At 36.7% G+C, this 20,345-nt stretch overlaps 1 protein-coding gene across 7 annotated transcripts in view; it reads right to left on the minus strand.

Moving 5' to 3' along the window:
- CASK (calcium/calmodulin dependent serine protein kinase) overlaps positions 1-20,345 on the minus strand; it is a 188,887-nt gene that overhangs the window by 12,505 nt on the left and 156,037 nt on the right. For 4 of the 7 annotated variants that reach the window (XM_033052487.2, XM_033052483.2, XM_033052482.2 and 1 more), the window contains 8 exons: positions 18,594-18,782; positions 18,024-18,102; positions 15,646-15,731; positions 14,509-14,577; positions 9,084-9,152; positions 7,660-7,695; positions 4,743-4,939; positions 3,386-3,501 (listed from right to left, as the gene is read on the minus strand). In XM_033052487.2, the coding sequence (XP_032908378.1) occupies positions 3,386-3,501; positions 4,743-4,939; positions 7,660-7,695; positions 9,084-9,152; positions 14,509-14,577; positions 15,646-15,731; positions 18,024-18,102; positions 18,594-18,782 (841 nt within the window). The remainder of the gene's footprint in view (positions 1-3,385; positions 3,502-4,742; positions 4,940-7,659; positions 7,696-9,083; positions 9,153-14,508; positions 14,578-15,645; positions 15,732-18,023; positions 18,103-18,593; positions 18,783-20,345) is intronic. The other 3 variants (XM_033052486.2, XM_033052485.2, XM_033052484.2) reach the window with 1 other exon arrangement.

Below are 20,345 nucleotides of genomic sequence, written 5' to 3' on the forward strand. Positions count from 1 at the left end.
ATTTCATAATAATGATCTACAACATGCTAAACAGCTTTACCATGCTAACCACCTAAGCCTGCAAGTGTCTTTTTCCATTAAAAAATAATAATTCAAAAGAAATCAATCCTTTATTTTCTTCTTGAACAAAACCACGTTATGTTAGATACAAACAACAGGAACAAACATCAGAAATGACACATATTAATGTCTTCATCACAAAGTAGTAGCATGGAGAAGATGTGTGTCAGTCTACATGGATTTAATTAATGATTGTGGGGTGAAAAATGATTAATTTCTTAATATACAAAGATAGGAGGAATACAGGGCACACTTCAAGACTGAACTTCAATGCTTCTGTGTTACTAGCTAATAAAAGAAAAGGAGCTCTTGAAAGGAAACAGTAAGAAGCAAATAAAGAGGCATTGTCACTTGACAGGTTACTTACATGCACAGAGGCCATTGGGAGTAAGACAGCATGAAAAATGTACAGGGGTCATTGAGATATGGCTTGTAATATATTAGTAAAATAAAAAGTATATGCACAAAATAAACTTTACCATGCAATAGTCTAAACACAAGGCAAATAAATCACATTAAGAAATGATAAACATATTTTATAAAAGCTTGGCAATCTTCTACATTATGCATAATATGGAGCATAGTTCTGGTATGTTCTGTTCTTTTCTGAAGCCCTGCAATAACTTTTCAGTAAAACAAATAAAAATATATCTAGATATCACTGCAGCATATCTCTAGAGCATTTATAAAAATGTCAGTGAATCTAATAATGAAATAATGTCATTTTTTCTGTGGGCTTTGGTTTAAAACTGACTTTATACTGATAAAACTTATGATCATGAAATTGCCTAATAGTCTGATATGAAGCATGGAGGAAACAACAGGATTACATTTTTCTTGCAAAGGAGAATATATTTGTTTCTAATTTTAAAAAGTAACTGAAATAATCTCGTTTATTTTATAAATTACATCTGATTTGCAGAATAATCTCATTTCGGCTTCCAGTAATATCCCAATATACTACACCAGATCTCAAATCATCATTAGCTGGCCACACAAATCTGAGCTGACTACAAATTATTTTACTGGGTCATTTCTCAGCACCCCAGTTCAGTCTCACCCCTAAGAGAAAAATAACACAGAAGTCCAAATAGATTACACACTGCTGATCAATTTATTTAATTTTATACTAGTATATGAGAGAAATAAATTCTACTTTCCTGTAAGAGCAACATTTTGACAATGATTATACTTGTTTTGGATCCAGTAGAAGAAAAGATCTGGTTTTCATTCTGAAACAGAAGCACTGAAAGGTTGCAAGGGCCAGTGTTGCCATATTTCTGACTGACAATCCTGGATGTGACAGAGCACTGCAGAGAATGTGAATTCAGTGCCACCTCAGTTAAACCTGAACTCACATGAGCACCAAAGCAATTCCTAATATTCATACACTGAATATCCTATATTTGGTGTCATTCCCTGGAATATCACTGGCATCACCTTCAGTACCTCAGGGACACTAAGATCAACAACATTTCTACAAGAAATCCTGATTTCAATCTGTGCTTACATTAACTTTTTGACTTGGGGGAAAGGGGAAGTTGTTTTCTGAAGGGAACAGTTTCTTTTATGGTCATTATCATAATTTTTAATGTCAATTTTTCTAATTTTTGGCAATCAGCTGCTCTGATATAAAGCAAATAAAGATGCAACACTGCTGGTGAAGGCAGGTGAACTGTGTGAACCAGTGTCATCAACCTACTCTGAAATGTCAAGACTGCAAAGCCCTTTCAGGAATTTAACTGATAGGAAATCTTTGAGCTAGTTCTGCTCCTACAGTGCTGCCTGCTCTTTCTCTTTCCTGGCTATCCTTCCTTTAGCTCCCTCCCTTGTAGCAGCCCTGCTTACTCACATGGACATTTTTAGTTCTGTATTTGCACTGGGAGCTGCATTAAGAAATGTATCTGCCCCAAAGAAAAAACAAAAAAAAAAACAACCCATGTGGTTTTTTTGGGTTGTTCTTGATCCAGTTCACAGCATGGCTGTGGGAATGTGTGCTGGGAGCAACTGATATTGTGAAAGACTTAGGTTCCTAAAATCCAGTTTACTCTCAACAGCTTTTGTTATAACTATTAAAATGTGGTTAGGTGCTACTGCAATGAAGGGGAAACATCAGAACAAGCAGTGTCTTACACCAGCAAAAAGAAAGAACCTACTTAAAGCTTTCAATCTCTGCTTGTGAGAGCTTTCAGGGTAACAAATGGTTTTATATTCACCTGTGAACATCTTAAATGCAACACTGAATTTAAAGAGTATAAACAACAATTACTGTCTTTTGACTTTCTTAGAATTTACTTGAAAGTTACTTCTAAGGAAATACATATTCTGTAATAGTGACACATTATGAGCTCTGATACTGCACACATTGTGCAGGTAAAGAGAAATACAGGATTTATATGGTTTAATTGGTGTGTTCAAGAATGCTACTGAATAAAACCCCCCAGAAATGAATGTAATTTAAAACACTTTCATTACACTGCTTGGACAGGTATCTATTCTGATACTAATAAAAATTTCTGCAAGTCTCTCAGGAGACCACAACAACATAAGCATCACAGAATGTGCTATGAATGCAGAAGCAACAGAAAAGTGTTGAAAAGCAGTTTCAGCACATTAAGTATTTTATATTAAAAGAAGAAAAGCAGCAAATTCAGCTCAGAAATGACAGGATCTGTCTTCTTTACTACTAAAACAAATGAATTCTGCTTGACAAGGATCTCCTACTCTACACTTCCAAAATTTTTTAAAACAATTCATGTTCTCAGCAGTCTAAACAGAAGCCCCAAACTCAAGACCCAGGCAGAAACCACTACAAGGAGGATAAACCTCCACAGCTGGTTCTCTTAGGTAACTAAATAACACACTGACTGTGCAATGGCTCTTATTCCACTTCCAGCTGTACCACTCCAACCAAAATGCTCTTTCATGATGTTTTCACATATGTAATCTGTAACTATAAATACATATTAGCAAGGATGCTGCAGAACAGACTTCTGTAGAGCACTGTACAGTTACATAGGTTGAAAAAACCATATCCTGTTTGTTTCTAATGCTGCTTTAAACATAAACCCCTAAACAATCTAAGCCTCTATCAGGATATACTATGATCCACTGATTCTGTGGCAGCTTGCCTTTCACTGACTAAGCTCCATGGTTAAATAGCAAAGAACAAGCAGAGTAATGTTGGTGTAATTAGAATTTTACATCTATTTTTCCTAAATAACTCATTAGGTTTATACAATAGTGTCAGCTGAACAATTACTGGCAAGGCTTAAACTGCAAAAAATGTAACCTGTTTACAGATACCTGCATTTTTTGTTCATACCTGCATTGTGCTTTGCCAAATATTTGTCTTTGTACTGCTTTTTTTTCTTTCCAAACCAAGTACAGCTGGCCTGTTGCTCCTGTTTGGTCTTCTCCATGGCAATACAAGCAACTCGCCTGATACAAGGAGGAGAAAAAACATTTTCTATTGTAATCAAGGATCTTTAAAAAGCTGCACAGAATGAATTAGGAAAGCAAGGCTTTTTTATAGAACATAAGTACAGTAAAACTTTTAAAAACATTTTTTTATGACTTCAAAGAACATATATACAAGGGTATTTTGATGTAAGAATATTTTCTTAGAGGCAGATGATGGAAGCTCACAGATGAAGTGTGCATGGGAGGAAGGGCAGCCTGAATGAATCCAGACCACTCTGCAGCAGATCAGAATCTGTGCTGAGAAAGTGCACAAGGTGTGGAAAGACCACCCTGGTCTGAATCACCCCAGAGCAAGTGGTGCTGTGCTGGGTGAGTGTTTGGAAGTTGATCTTTAGGGTGAAGCACTGCAGGGACTCTGCTGCAATGTGCACCTGTGCCTCCCTTACATCACAGAGCTCAGGAGATGGAGCTCGAGGTCTTGTCTGCCTCTGTCTCTTCTGGCAGAATCTCCCTTATCCAGCCCAGGAGGCACAGGAGCTGTGTACAGCTCCAATTCTTTCATGTAGCAAATCCTGTATGAAGCATTTTGGGCTAGATTATCCATGCTGATAAACTTTTTGAGTTCTGGCCATACTTTCCAAGGCCCAGGACTCTCTAGACAGATTTTGTGCTTACACAATTTTTTCCTGAACAGTTCCTGCAAGAGGTTTAAAGGCTCTGCATTGCTCAGTGCCATTGCTGTTCACTGAACCTGCCATTGGCATTGTGATTTTGTTCTGCTTTTCCACATTCATATGAAAAATGAAAAGGAAAGAAAACCCTAAAACTCCCCCAGTAACCTTTTTGGTTGACAACCTGCTAAAACCCTATTCCTGCAGCACTTGCATGCAAACAGTACTAATGAAACCCCTGATCAGACGCTGAAAGAGAAATTAATTTGACCCTCTTGTACAACCAGTTTGCATGCAGCCATCTTCAATCTTAGTTTCCTACAGTATACCAGAAAGCACAATGTTTATTAACACAGGAATTAAATTTTTAATGTAATCACACATATGAAATTGCATGTAACCCTTATTGGTATGCATACATGAGAAAAAAAATCAATACCACACAAATTGAGTCAATATATAGACTTAGGAAAAAAAAGGAAGAAAAAGAAAGAAGAATTCAAAGGCTAGCCATACAACAATGAAAAGTATGAAAGGCAGACATAAAATCAAAACTAAATTAATTTTTATAGAAAACTTAATTCATACCATTCCTGAAGTTCAGGAGAGGGAATAAGACCTGCAGTACCGTTTTTGGAGTTCTCAAGTTTACCCTGCCACCAGTTATGATCATCTTTGCTAATGATTTGGATAATATCACCAACTCGGAATCTGATGCCAGCTTCTTTGCAAGGAATGAGGTCATCCTTTGCTGGATCATATTCAAATTGTGCTCTTACATAGATCTACAAAAAAAGAGTTTATAAGAGACACTGCAATATCATTACTGGTATGGTGTTCAGAGTAACAGGTGAAAATCTGATCTGTGAATGCAGCTACACATATTGGTTGCAACAAGCAAAGAAAAGAAACAAAAAAGGAAGGTGCCAAAGCATAAATGATAGTTGAAAATGAAAATGCCCCCTCCAGTAAATGATGGAGATATATGATGTTATTTCAACACTCATGGTTTCTACATTCTATAGAACCTGAACAGCAAAAATTTAATAAACTCCTAGAGTTCCTCACTATCACAAATCATTACAGAACACAAACCAGCACCTTACAACTCAATCTGCAATGTACTTTCCAACTGAAGTCCCATGGTATGTTTTAAAAATTCCTGTGACAGGACATTTTACAGGACAGTATAAAGGACTTCAGCTTTATTAGTGATCTTCAGAATGAGAATTTTAAAGATTTAAGACATTAAAAAAATCTTTTTTTATGAAGTCCCTGTATTGTATCTATCACAGAGTTACTCAGGAGGAATATGGAAATTCTCTGTATGGGTTTTTCAGTAAAAGTCTGCTCCTGTGTAAATAAAACTCAAGATTTGAGCAAGTTATTCTCTAAGGAGCATGAACAGAGAGAATCAAGACTTTGTCTTCACAATTTAAAAGATTACACCAATCTTTTCCTTGTGTATTACTGAGGTCTCAACCCTAGAAAACAAAAATAAAAGTGATCTCCAGTTTTGGCTGTTAATTGGAGCCCTGACGCACCCAAGGATCTCAAAATCAAAACTCAGTGGCATGCCCTAGATGGATAATTTCTACAGTTCATGAACTTCAAACATCACCTTGCAGCATCTCAGACAGCCTTGTATACACATACTGCTGAGTTTCTTACTAAAAATGGACTAGATTTAAAAATCCCCAACAATTACATTGCAAACTAAAATCCTTCTTAGAAACTGTAACAATCACTTTTCAACTCCGCTCAAATTCTGCTCCAATAATAGCTGTAACTATGCAGTGTTAGCACTTAAAAAACGAATCCAATCTGCACCTCAACATATGAATAAATTAACTTAAAATGGCTAATCACTTTTATCTTGTAGCTGATGTATTTTTATTGGTTTGCAGTGAGAGCATCAGATGACAATACCAATATAGAACCCAACTTTTAAATATATTAAATCTGACCCTTGCTCTGCTCTGCATTGAGTTAAAAAAGCAACCCAACTTCTTTTAATTACTTGAGAAATAGGGTATTTTGAAACCAATTATGTTTACTTAGCAATTTGTTTTCCATTAAGTTATCATTATTGAGCCAATCCCTTATTTTGCCTGAAGCTTACACATACAGGTCTAGAAACATCAGCAGTATTTTTTTACTATCTAGAAACTTCCCTGCTTTTCAAGTCCCTGCTCCAGTTTGAGCCATTATCCACCATATACTGGCAGCTCATGGAACATTACAGACTTCCTTACACATAAAAATGTACCTATCAGCCAAGCCCTCACTGTTTTCCAGGATGACAAGAAAAAGATGCTGGTTCAATGGGAAAAATCAGGTAAAAATTGAAAAAAATCAGGTAAAAATTGAAAAAATCAGGTAATTATAAATGGTGTGAGAAAGAGAAACCCTGGGGAAAAAGCCCTATGAGGAGCAAATGAAAACCCAATATAAATGTCTGGAAGGTGTTTCATGGAGCCTTTCCAGGTTTACATTCAGGCAGCTTCAGAAGAAAATGGGAAGTTGAAAGAACTATAGGAAGCTTTAAAAATGGGAAGTGAAGTGAGAGCAAATCATTCTTGTAATAGAAGTTCCAGCCAACTCAACCACACAGCAGTATAAAAAGATTCTCAAAGACAAGAGTTAATGCAGCTGATGACTTCTTGAATGGAATTGTAAGAGCTATTATAAAAATTCCTGGTAGAGGAGGAGGCTGAATACATGGTTGAAAACCCAGAGGTAGATTCTAGAAAGATTATAAATAACTGGAGCAGTTACTGGAGATGAATCTCAAGTCACTTGACAGTTTGTGTGCATTTGGAGGCTGCAGTAAAAGAACAAAAACTCTTAAAATTGCAAAGAGAAAGATAGGGAGTCCTCTGAGGAGCCCCATGTGCTTTCCTGGAATCTTCTGGAGAAGGAAAATCTTTCTTTGGTTTGTGCTGACTTGCACAACCACCAGGCCAAGGTAACAAAATTAAGGGGCATTACTGAATATGGGACTTAGGACTGAAATTTTAAGAGACTATCTTCAGATTTATCAAACATTAACAGAAATTGTCCTTAATATTTTTTTTAAACTTTGTTAATGTTAATAATTAATTTCAGGTAAACTCAAGCTTTACAATCTTCATCAGCACCTGCCCTACTTGTCTCCATTCCAGCTAAAATAGAAATTTAAGCTTTCCTCTAGGATTAAAACCTGCACAAGTCACTGCACAACAGGAAATCTATTCATGCATTCTGAACTAAACCAACATCTCCAGTTAAATTCATAATGACTTTGTAACTCTCACACATGTGGACACATGAAATAAAAAACAAAACTCTTTTGAATTAGCCACAAACAAATGAGTTAAAAAGAAAAATGAAAAAAATGAAACAAATTTTCCAAGCTTAAATGTTTTAGTCCAGCACATACAGAATATGAGGGGGGAAAAGGTAAGCAGGGATGTTTGCTAGCAGCTAAGTTTACAAAAATTCCCATGGAGGATTATCTATTCACCTGTCTTCCTTTTGGTTGTGTTGTCGATGGCAAGTCCTGCAGAATAAAGTCAACCCAGGAGAAGAAATTTTCATTTTACTTTTTAAGGGTACATAACACTGTTTGTTAGTGATTCATACTACATTACAGTAAAATGGTAAGTTAGACAAAAGTATAAAGCATTGACCCATGTTTAGAAATAACTCTTTTCTTAAAGAAAAGTCAAACCCAGGCTGTTTAGCAGCAAGCTGAAGAAAGCAGGTAAAAAGTTTAAGCAGATAGAGAATGTGCTTTTTAATAAATAATTCAGCATCTTCAACACAAAAGCACCACCAAGTGAAAGAGGCTCTTTATGTGAATGCCTTTTCCACTTAAGTATCAAGTTTTGCTTTTAAGAGAGAGGCTATCATAAATACTAAAAAACCCTATGATTAAAAATGTATAATGTGATCAATTGTGCTGAGAATTAAGATTATGACTACTTTCACGTTATAAATTTAATTTAATTCACAAAAATGTCTTAAATTTTTTATTCACACAATTATTTTTAATTCTACTAATTAATAAGCACTTTACCTTATGGCAAATTAATGTTTAAGTTGCAATTTTTATTAATAGTCAAAGAAATATTTACTTGGTTTTGCTTTTTTTTTTTTTGGTTGGTTTTTAGCTGGTCCCATGAACTCATGATATTGACAGCACTCACTGAGGAAACTTGTGTGTAGTTACTACATTGATCCAAACAACAACAAATGATAAACAACACGAATTTCAACATTAATGTACTTTAGGAAGAACAGGAGATCGACAGCACCTTTCTACCTGAACACATACAAAACAGAAGTACTTTGTGTTAAAGATGTGATGGTAATAGCTTGGTTTGTAGTGCAGTTTAAAGCCACTTCCTTTTGCTTTCCATATCCAGGCAAGGCTCATGTTTCACACAGTATGTGCACGTACCACGACAGCAGAGAGCACACCAATTCCTTAACTCAGATAGCGGAAACCAGTACACGCTCCAGAGGGCTCTCAAAACACAAAACTTAAAAAAAAAAAGAATCTAAAATGTCTTGGGAGACCAACTGCACAGTTAACTCTTCCTTCAAACTCTGCTTCCAAAGTTCAGGATGGAAATAAAAAACTTTCACTTTAAACCTCTGCTCAGCTTTGAGGAAAGTGCTGACAATGATTTAAGGATGACTGAAGTGTCACAGTACAGTTATTAACATTTAACTCACTGTATGGTATTTAATGAGAAGAATATGTTGGAAAAAGCCCTTTGAAAAAAAAAAAAAGAAAAGAAAAAGGGGAGTTACATATGCAATAACCTGGGTTCTCTCAGTAGGACAAAAGTTTCCACTGACCACACGATAAGTATAACAGTAATGGCAGATGAGCACCAACAAAACTTTCACACTTTCTCTGTGTGGAACTGGAAATCTTACCGAAACAGAATTGTTAGTGCTGCTATGACCATTAGCGGGGGACTGTCTGGATGTAGAGGGGGAATCTCTCTGAAATAAGACACAAGGTTCATTAACAACACAACACTAGCACAGCAACACAGATATATTTCAAAGAACAGTTACATCCACAGCCTTATAACCATTTGCTTAGCTGCTTCATTTGTGAAAGCTTTTCCATAGCTTAAGATCAGGTTTGACACTTTGATTTATCTGAGGTAATAATTATTTTTATGTTGCCTTCAACTTTTTAATAACTGGGGCTTCTGAGATCTCCTGTGGCTGAGAGTGGTACCAGCCCTCAGCCATGCACCAGCCTTGGGTAAAGTACCCTAAAGTTACCTCTGAACAGTACTTGGAATAGACTGAGGCCCATATCCTGTTCTAAAGATGTTTCTGAGCATTTTTTCAGCTGTGTGGTTGTTGTCAGTCTCTACTCAGCAAGATGCATCTCCCTGCAGTGCTTCACAGACACTGAGGCTGAGGAGAAAGCTGGACTCTCTCTCCCCTTCTCATCCATTTTACAGCACAGTGAGGGTTTTCCTCCAACATTTGTATGGGCTTGAGAGTACCAAACCTTGCCAAAATATAGGATTTAAAAAAAGCCAATTCCCTTGGCCCAGTGTGGCTCTACACTTCAGTGCAGAGAGAACAGACCCAGGGTGCACACTGGGAAATTCTATAGGAAGGATAACTGGAATTTCTGATTGGGTTTTTATTTCACATGCCATTTTGACTGTATAGTGCTTAATTCCATGTGGTCAGATAATTGAGCCATCTCTTCCAGAAATAAAATAATCCACTCCTACATTGTTTTAAAAAAATAAAATTCCTTTTACCTTCAAAGGAATTCTGGAATATAATATTCCATGTCAAAGGTCAGCTCAGGAATGTCTGGTCATTTTGTGTTACATCAAGGACAGAAGAGAAAAAGGGCTAAAACAATTTTCTAAGCATATTTTATCAATACAAGTACCTTTTGTGAACAATTAAAAACCTGGGGCTAAACTGCTCATGCAACATCAATCAGGGATTAATGCCACATACATAAGAACAAAACTTGCCTCCCACAAGTATTTGCAATGTGTAATGGAGTGGGGAAAATCAGCTCTAATTCTAATTACAAAATCACTGCAGCACAACAAGTTTAAAATATTCAAATGAGAGCAAATGAACCATTCATTACTGAAAAAATATAAAAAACAACAACAAAAAAAAAAAAGCCTAAAGGAATCAGTATTCCCTTTTGTTTCTTTTGTGTATGGATTATCAGCATCACCTTCACCAAATTGTAACCACAACTTTTTTCAAAAAAGTTGTGACTTCCTTGCTTTATAAAGAGATTTTCTGCTTGCTGTGCAATTCTGTCTGCTATTTTCTCACTTTCAAGAGGTGAAAAAACAATTTTAACTTTTTTTTCTTTTTCATATGATTTGTTATAATCTGTTGTCAGTGATGGTTTAGCAAGGGAAAGCTTTGGAAACTGATGCAAGCACCCAAATCATGTGGAGAAAAACAAGTTTAGAGAATGCCACTATTTCTGGACTGTCTTGAAGAATTCTGCCTTTGAAGGAAATTTTCTTGGTTTGAGAATGTTTTGATTTGTATTCCTCCAACAATTCTCAACACAGACAGCATATTACTCAAAGCAAATATTCGTCATAACATACTGAGGAAAATGTACATTTTCAGTGCTTTTGGTGATTTCAGTACTGTCAGAAATAATCTAACAAGTTAGTCAAGAGACATTTTTATGTATGACTTTTACATAATTAGGCTGCTCTGTTCTGTCACAATTTCAAAGGCATTTGGATTCTTAATTTTCCAGGGACAAGTTTTTCTTTCAAAAAAATACCAGACTCAAAAGTCAGGAGAAAAACTGTATTATGAACAATCTAATGAGACAAATTAATGAGCACAGAGATCCTTGTAGAATAACAGGACTGCCTTAGGACTGGCCTGGAAAATCAGTTTTGGTTGTGAGTTTGTTTCTCCAGTAAATCAGTGAAAGCCCTATTTTTCCTGGGAAGAGGGGCAGAAAAACACTTGGAGGATCCAATGATTTTGAGTAATGTAAAAAGGTTTGTATCATTATATTTTAGTGAGCCTGACTGTCTGGACTTCCCAGCCTTCTCCAGCCCCAACACAAAAACAACACAAATCTCTGAGCTCATCACTATTCACCTAAACCACAGAGCCAGAGCCTTAGAGGAAACAACCATAATTATTTTGAAATGATGGCAAACCCAGTTTCCTGCTGATCTCTTGTTTTCAGCTGTGGTTTATGAATGACAAACCAATGTATTTGAGAGGCAAACCTATAGAGAAGAACTCAATGATGTCTAATAAAGATGATCTGATCAAGTTTGATACTGACAAAAGCAGCTGGATCAATGACATTGATGCCAGATATAAAAAAAAACTAACAAGAAAACCAACAAAACCAAAACCTCCAACAAAAACAGACAGACTTTCCAAAATTCTGAAAATGCTCTTACGCTTCTGCCAGTATTTTTAATACAGATTTAAAAAAGGTTTAAGGCAACAAAAACTCCTGATGTTTGAGCACTAATGGAAACCATGGAAGATAAAGCAAAAAATCTGTGGTGATTACCACCAGGCTTTTAAAATCTCGTATGTATAAAGGTTTTTCTTCTTAATGAAACAACTTAAGAGTTCCACAAAGGCAATCTGAAACATAAAGGATATTTGTAAGATTTTTTTTGTTTAAAAGAAAAAAATCCAAAACTTCTCTTACCATTCTCACATATCTGACACTATAAAAAGTTACTTGGGGTGTTGTGTCAGTAATTAAGAATGCAAATGCAGTCAGAGCAAAATGCTTACTCATTGGGATGAAACTGAAACATATAAACAGTGTACACAGCCATCAGCCATAAGAAGGATGTGTTGCAATAATTACTTAAGTTCATGTTTATGTAAATCTGCAATTTTCTTGGTATCTGATGAGGAAAACATCACCCTGGCCCCTTGTTATCAAAATATCTGTGTTAACTCAGGTCATTTGCCACGCCAGTGACTAAACAGGTCACCTCACACCAGATCAGCTGATCCAATTTTTACACAAGGGAATTCAAAAATATTATGTCTTAAAGCAAGGTCTGCTCCATGAAATAGGTCTGGTAGCTGAATGGAAGGCATGGGAACAGAAAAAGCCACAAAAGCCTAAGAAACCTGAAATAATTCAGCTGAGATTTTGAAAACAGACCAGTTTACAAAATGCTGAATTACACAGTGTAGGAAAAAGACTTCCCTATACATGCAGAAATGGTTCAATATTTAGAAAGTAACACTTATTTTAAAAGTAGACAAATATGGCAAGTGAAATTCAAATCCCAGTTATTAATTAAAAAAATATTTCATGCCCCCTTCACCTTTGGGAAGGTCTAAGATTGTAAATAAAAGGCACATCCTCTCTGATTCTACTACCATATAGTTTTTCTTATTCAAGATTTACAAGATGTTTTGCAATCTGATGATGTGATCTCAGAGGAGCCTCAAAGCCCCCCCAGTCCTCAATTCTGTTTGATATTCCTCTTCTCATAAAACTACACTACATGAGCACCAGCCCATGACTGAAGGAGGGGGAAAACCAAACATAAATATAGACTGAAATGTTGCCAAAAAATACCTTAACTAGTAAGATTATACTAGTGAAGACAAAAATATCTCTCTATCCTGCTGAGGGCATGAGAAACAAGATTTCTGTGTGAGTAATGTGAGTCAACATTGATTTTTAGCCTTTATCAATGGTTAAGAATTTGATTCATCATCTGAATCACCTTCCTGAAAAATTCTGTGAAAAAAAAATCTATGTGTACCAAAGGACTAGCGATGCTTTAAATGCTTTAAAAACACTGGGGTTTCTGTGTACACCTGAACTGATGAAAATTAGTGTGGCTGAGCAGGTGGAAAGCACTCATCCATCTCTGACTAAATGAATGCTAAAGGCTACAAAGTGGGGTAATTAGACATGTTTCTTTTGACCACATATGTCTAGTTTAGCCATTTCTTTCCAAAGGAACTATGAGTCTATTTTCCATTCTTCTGTGATGTAAATAGTCATGAAAAGCCTAAGGACACAAAGCTAAAGAAAAAAGATGATCTGCTATTACTAAAATGACAACTAATAGTATTTATTTAAAGCTGTATGCTGAGTTTTTCCAAATGATCATATTCCCAGCAAGTCTGCAGTCCCACCAGTTTCTGTATTTCAATATTGGGAAGTGAGTATCTTTTACTATTACTCCTCTTTGCAGCACAGAAGTCAATACATGAATTTGTCAGCATGCTGTAGTTTTTTAAAAAGCCTTTGTATTTCATGAAAAACTTTTGGTTTCATATTTATTTTAAGAGAATTGGCCTCACAGGTGAAAATATGTCAAACCTTTTACTGTTAAAGCATTTTAGTTTTTTGTTGAATTCTACTAGAAGTACTGAAGGCAACCAAAAAGCAGTAATTTTTTTCCTTGCAAAACAGATTGTTCTGACAACCCCAATAGCAGTTTCTGTGTATTCCAGCATCTGCTGAGACACAAGAACAATTAGGGTGAAATCACAGCTCTAATTAAGATAAGGTGCTTGGCTTCAGCAGGGGTTGTGATTTCACTCGGGGAGTTCTAATTCGGGAGCTGTTTGCGCAGGGAAGCATGTGGCACGGAGAGATCGGCATCATCCACACGCTGCAAATGCCATCTGTGTGCTCAGACCCAACAGTGCCTCTCAAGTAGCCATTTTCTACAATTTAATTCCCTTCAGCTGCAATCTGGAATGGAACTTGGTGAGCAGAAGGGAATTAAACGTTGCTGTGCAGAAGCCGGAATACCAAGTTTCTGGTTCAGCAGCAACTGGAAATCTGCTTTTTTTTCTGCAGTGACAAAGACCATTTTTTCATGGAAACATACTATTAAGCCACATGTAACTGTTACACACGACCATCACAAATTTACCTCAACAGGGTTATACAGAAACAGGGTTTTCAATTAACCCTTAACAGCCCAAAGCAGCAATATAATCTTTAAAGCCTAAAAAGCAGGAGGATTGCTCCTCAGCTTAGGAACTTCAATAGACTTCCTGAAGTATGAGTTTAAGTGGTGGTATTTTAAAGGGGCTTCCTAAATGCACAACTTGAGGAACCCCCTTCCTATTTTTTTTCTTTAGCAGGCTGTAAAGAGTTAGTTAAGGTGCTGATGAGATGAATATGAAGGCGGGGCTGAGTAGGTAGGTGGGACCTACTCGTGTTCCGTTATCTTTGTTGTAAAATTGGTGTGCGTGATCTAACAGGACAGGCAGAAACAATTTCCCAGAAAGCAGTAACATTCAGCCATCAGCAGGCAGTTAGTTACAGGACTGAGGAAGAAAGGGGATGGCTCATTAAATTCATTACCTCACAGGATGAAGACTGCGTGCGATAACTTGGCACTATCTTGAAGGTAATACTTCCACGCATTTCCCTCTGTGAAAAAAGAAGCACTTCAGGACTAACACTGAAGAGAAAATCTCCACATTGTTAATGCTTGAAAGGAAAACATCACAAGTATTAAAAGCTAAAATGCTATGGATAAGTTGTTATATCACCCACAAACAAACATTTAAATTGTCCTCATTAATCTAAAGGATGAACATGCATTACTGTTTGTTCGCCTGACCAGGTTTTGAGTGCCTAGAATCCAGAATTGTATTTTAATGTGACAGATGCACATTAAAATTCACATTTTGATGTGAGAGATGTGTAGGTTTCTTCCATATCAACCTTTTCTTTGTAGCTATATTCTTGTCATCCACACTCTTTTCTACCAAAGTGGCATTTTCTTCCCTTTCATCATACATGTTAAATAGCAAAACTGTATTCAGTTTCTGGAAAGCTGCATTTTACTATACTGAAGGCAGGAATGTCAAAAATACTCTTTCATCAAAACAGAATATGGGGTCTGTGACTTTGCGTTTACTATTATGTAAGAATATTTATAACAAGTACTAACTCCAGAAAAGCAGCAGACTGTGACAACTTATTTTCTTAAATGACAATCTGAATATTTGTGAATACCACATGGCTGACCACTGCAGGACTCGGTCTGGGCAGAAATGTGAGCAGATCCCTTCAAGAGATCTCAGAGTTTCCCCCCTTTCTCTATTTGGCTGGCTTATTGTGACCCCAAAAAATGCTACTTCCCTTTAAGCTTGTCTAGGATTAGTGACACCATCCAAGATCTCAAGTTAGGGTTATATGCAGAAAAATTAACAAGTGTTTTGGAAATATCAAATAGACTCTACCTGCAAGGCTGTAGGTAGAGTTTTTCTGGAAAAAGACAGACTGTATGAGCTCAAAGCAGCATTTTTAAAATTTGTAACATCAGTAAATGTGAACCCAACAGTTCTAAAATGAAATAACTTTTTGTTGCATGGACATGTAGTCTAACAAGAACACAAGAAAAAGGGGAAGTTAGAACAGAATTAAACAAAAGTTTTGACTAAATAAACAGGCACTTTTATAGAGGACATGAGGAAGACTTCAGGAACTTACAAGCATTTTTTGTAGTTGTTCTACAGTTTGATTTGCCACACTGATTCCGTTTATCTCTCTGATTTCATCTCCTACATGTAGCGTACCTGCAGAGTTAACAAACACACAACCACCTCAGGACAGGTTCCTACAAATTGAAATAATTATAACACAGCACTAATATTCATACAAAGGCATAAACAGAAAACAACATTAAAATAATTTTTTTGCTAGATTCAGAAAAGGACTTGTATTAGCTACAAATCTGTCTTTCAGAGTGCAGTGAATACACAGCAGGAGATGCCCAGGCATTCTCTAAGTAAATGGGAAAAACATGTTTTTGTTATTAAACAGTAATATTGAATCAAAAATACCATATGGCCTGGAATAGTATAAAGATTCTTTGATATTATTCAAAACCTAAAACTGATGGAATTATGTATTAGACTGAGAATCAGATTCAGTAACATCCCTGTATCAAATAAAATCCCCTTTTCTGCAGCATTTCCCATTTCAGTCATTCTGACAGAAGTGAATATTGTTATGTTCATGACTGTAAGGAGAAGTATACACAAAAATTGGGAATAAAGAATAGACATTTGGCAGACATGTCAACAACAAACAGAAATTTTTTAATGACTGACATTGGTGTTTCATTTTTAATGAATGCTCTAGAAGGTGCAAGTAGATGGAATCTTTAAAAGCCTTTCTTCCCATTTCAACTCTGCCACCTCTGGAATAAGAACAGTTTCAATCACCAGGACCAGACAGAGCTGACCTAGAGACAGAAGGTAACTTCCCAGCAGCTACAATTTTGTGACTGGGAATTGTGCAGTTTGTGTTTAATACTGCTGGCCCTGAAATTATACAGTTCCTGTAACCCTCACAGTAGTTTTATTATCCAGACTTTGCTGATATTGCCAAAAAGAGACAGGAGAGAAAAATGCCCTAACCCTCCCCAAAGCCAATACAAGGCACAGACCCTACCAAGATGGTGCGTGAGATCACTGTCAAATTACACTTGTGTTGCTCTATTCAGTAAAAATATTCTAAATACAGGTATGCTGAATGAAGCAGTGAAGCTAAGAGGAATCTAGAGCACTAACAGAATTAGAAGCATTAAAAAAAAAAGACCACACTACAGAAACACTAAAGTACAGCACATTGTCAAGCCATACTTAGTGCAGAAGCACTACCTTAGCTAGATGAAACACAGAGAGAATAGGCTAAATTTCCCAAATCTTTAGAAATAAAATACACTGTATAATTAAAAAGAAGAGTGTTAATGGGCACAGTTGGATATTTTACCTAGTTTTAGCAGGTTTTAAAAGCTTTATTGGCCCCATTATGGAACACAGTCATGTGAAGCAATAGTGTGCAGATATCACTGCTACCTAAGCACAGTTGGAAGAAAACCTTTTTCCTATGAATCTTAGAGCAATCTGCTTTTAAAACTCATGTTCCAGAGCTAAATAAATTTCAATTCATTCGAGAAGGTCCCCCAAAGGCATACAGAATTCTCTCTGAACTGCATCTTTGCTTGTATTAAAACTTCTTCCTGACAGATTTTACCATATCAGAGAGACAAAGTGAATATATGTTTTGTCTCCCCAATTACCTGTTCCTAGCTTCCTTTGAAATAGAGCAGCAGGCTAGAGCGAACTTTGGTCTGAAAAATTAGGAAAATTTTTGTTTCCATCAAAAGATAAAGATGGCAGCCTGAAAAAACTGAAGTAACCCTTTCACGGTTGAAATCTAAACTTGTAGCCAACAACCTAGTAGGGAAGTTCATCTGTTTAAAGCAGGACAAAACCCAGTTACTTCTGGACAGCTGATCTGAACAAACAAAATGAGAAGAAGAAGAAGACTGGGGAATGAGAATAAAAAGCACTTGTATTAAAGGATTTGTTATGGTACTGAAAACTGAAAATAAAGATTTAGAATCTAGGCACAAATAATATTTTTATTTCAAATCCCATTTTTTTGATTCTCAACACCAAAAATATAAAGATCCTCAAAAACTATGGACAAAGCTCTTTATTTTTGAAAGGCAAAGTACCGCTACTTGTGTAAGGATTTTTTCTAAAAACAGATGATTAAATAAGTACAGCTCCAGAAATTATTGGTATTTCCATCTCTTGCTGAGCTTACTACTCAGTAGTAAGATACTAATTATCCTAATTAAGACCTGAATGAAACACAGTGGGCCCTCACCTCTAAACACTGGCAGACATCTGCAACTGGACAGAAACTGAAGCAGTTAGCAGGAGCCCTTGCAGGCACAGAGAGACACTGCCATGGAGCAGCAGCAATCAAAATCAGGAGAATGCACACAGTTTGTACAAAATGATCTAAAATAATTGTGTTTGAAGACAAAACTCTTCATGAGATGGGATTACCTTGCCGGTGAATCATTCCTCCGTGCATAATTCTTGCCACAATGCAGTGGTTCAGCTCATTCATTTTTAAAGTGATTCCCTAGAAAAAAAGACATGTTTACACTTTTAAAATACAACATTAAACACTGTGATTCTTGAGTGGTTAAGAATCACATTTCCTGAAAGCTTGAAGGCAGGATATAAATTTTAAGATTAAAATTAAGTCTTTGTCAGTCACCTAAAGATGAGTAATAAAATTTATAAGTGCAGATGCAATACTTCAACATATGATACGTAAGGATCTGGTTTGTTAAAAAAGTGATTTTATACTGAAGTACAAAGGCTTCAGTTGGGTTTGAGGACTAATTTGTTACAGCTACTACAAGGTTGCTTTTAAACCAACCCAGCCCCAGTGGCACAGCAGCAGTGTGAGTGCACACAGAGCATTTCAAGGAGGATAAATACGTATAGGGGCTGCCAAACTATTCCAGTTAACTGACAACCCCACCTCAAAGTGAGGAAACAGAGACTAAAATCATCACAATACTAGTACTTATGGAGTCAAGGGGAACAGTGATGCTCCCTGCACACCATGGGCTCGTCTGTGTTCTTCTGGAACTGCACCAGGCGGACGCGCGTGACGTTCTCCATGTCCATGTCGCCGTTGGCGCTCTCCGGCGAGTCCCCGTTCAGGTAGGGCGAGGTGGGAGGAGGGGTAACTCTCAGAGCTTCGTCACTGTAAACTTCATGTGCCACTACATCATGAGTTTGAAGTAAGGCCTGGAGGAGAGCACAGCAACAAAATGTCAGGGGTCCATCATCTCTGATGTCCCTCGCTCGTTCCTTGTGTTTTCAAAGCTTTTCAGAAAGTCAAGAGATTTGGACAACCCAAGGAAATACCTTGGAAACCCAAGGTATTTGTGCCCCATTTCTTAGTGCAGAACTTTTCCTTTAAAGGAGTCTAAGATAAACTTTCAGACTGTAACACCTGCACACACACTCTGAGACTCTAAAACCTGCATGAGTTAATGCAATTTTTACTGTAGGTCCTCCAGTGAGAATGGTGCTGCCTCCCTTTCCTCATCCTCTCAACGCCTGCAGGGTGTCAGAGGGAATCCAACTTCATGTGCACAGACAGAGAATCAGAATACACCTTTCTGTGCAAACCACTCTATGATAATTACTCTAGTAAAATGGAAAGCTGCTCAGATAGATCCCATGGTATTTCACTCTAATGAAGGTAGACTGTGGATCAATACTGACTCAAAGAAGGAAATACTGGGGTTTTTTGTTGTTTACTATCATAATTGCTTCCATTCCTTTCCCTAGAACCTGGACCCAGCACCACCACTCTGAGTTTACAATGCTTGACAAAATTTAAGAGTGCAACCCAACAAACTGCTAAAATTCTGCTTTATTAGCTTTCACTGGCTACTTCAGCAGCACTTCTAAAGTGTACCATGTTATAAAAGCTAATTTCTTAAACACTTTCATGCTCCCAGTTCTCAAACGGATTTGAAATTACAGCTGGGAAGTCAGCACTATAATGATGGAAAAAATTTCCTAAAATAACGATGCTTTGCCCATATTCTCCCCATTTTTCCATCTACACACAAACTCTTTTTAGTTAATTACTAACCTGTATCTGCATTTCCTATTTTTCATCTTATTATGTCAACCACTAAGCTCAAACTTGCATCAATTCCTCTGCATTAGTCTGCACTACTGAAGCAACATTTTATGTTAGAGACCTGGACCACACATGTCCATTAAATCACTTTAACAATATTTAATTAAAATTTCATTTATTTGTGTGTCCATTTATGTGTAGGTTAATGGTTGGACACAATGACCTTGGAAGTGATTCTGTGCCCCTGCCTGTATTTGTTTCACTCTCCATGCTTTACATTTCTTATGTAATCCAGGTCCTTACATTTTTATCACACCAAATAATTGCCCTCCTTGATACTATTTTTAGCAATAATATTCACCTTGTAGGAGGTTAAAATTCCAGCATTTTTAAAGGTCCATAATTACACTAAATGACTTCTGAATATGTTCACAAAAATGAACACTAATTCAGAAGTACATTAAAGTACAGCAAGCTCAATTTAATATTGAAAACATTTAATAAAAAGATTCCTATTGGACCTTACTTAGAGATCCCTGTTTTTAGGCATTTCTGCTAACTTTGATAATGTGGTTTTCCCCTGTTTTTCCTTTGCAGAACATGATGATCCTGCCAAAACCTGATTTAATGAGAACATCTGCTTTCTGCTGTACTGCAGGATCACTGTCTGCAGAGAACAGCATAGGAAAGGATATGATGATGGATAAAACTTC

The sequence above is a fragment of the Catharus ustulatus genome, chromosome 2, assembly GCF_009819885.2.
Source record: "Catharus ustulatus isolate bCatUst1 chromosome 2, bCatUst1.pri.v2, whole genome shotgun sequence".
Classification (NCBI taxonomy): domain Eukaryota; kingdom Metazoa; phylum Chordata; class Aves; order Passeriformes; family Turdidae; genus Catharus; species Catharus ustulatus.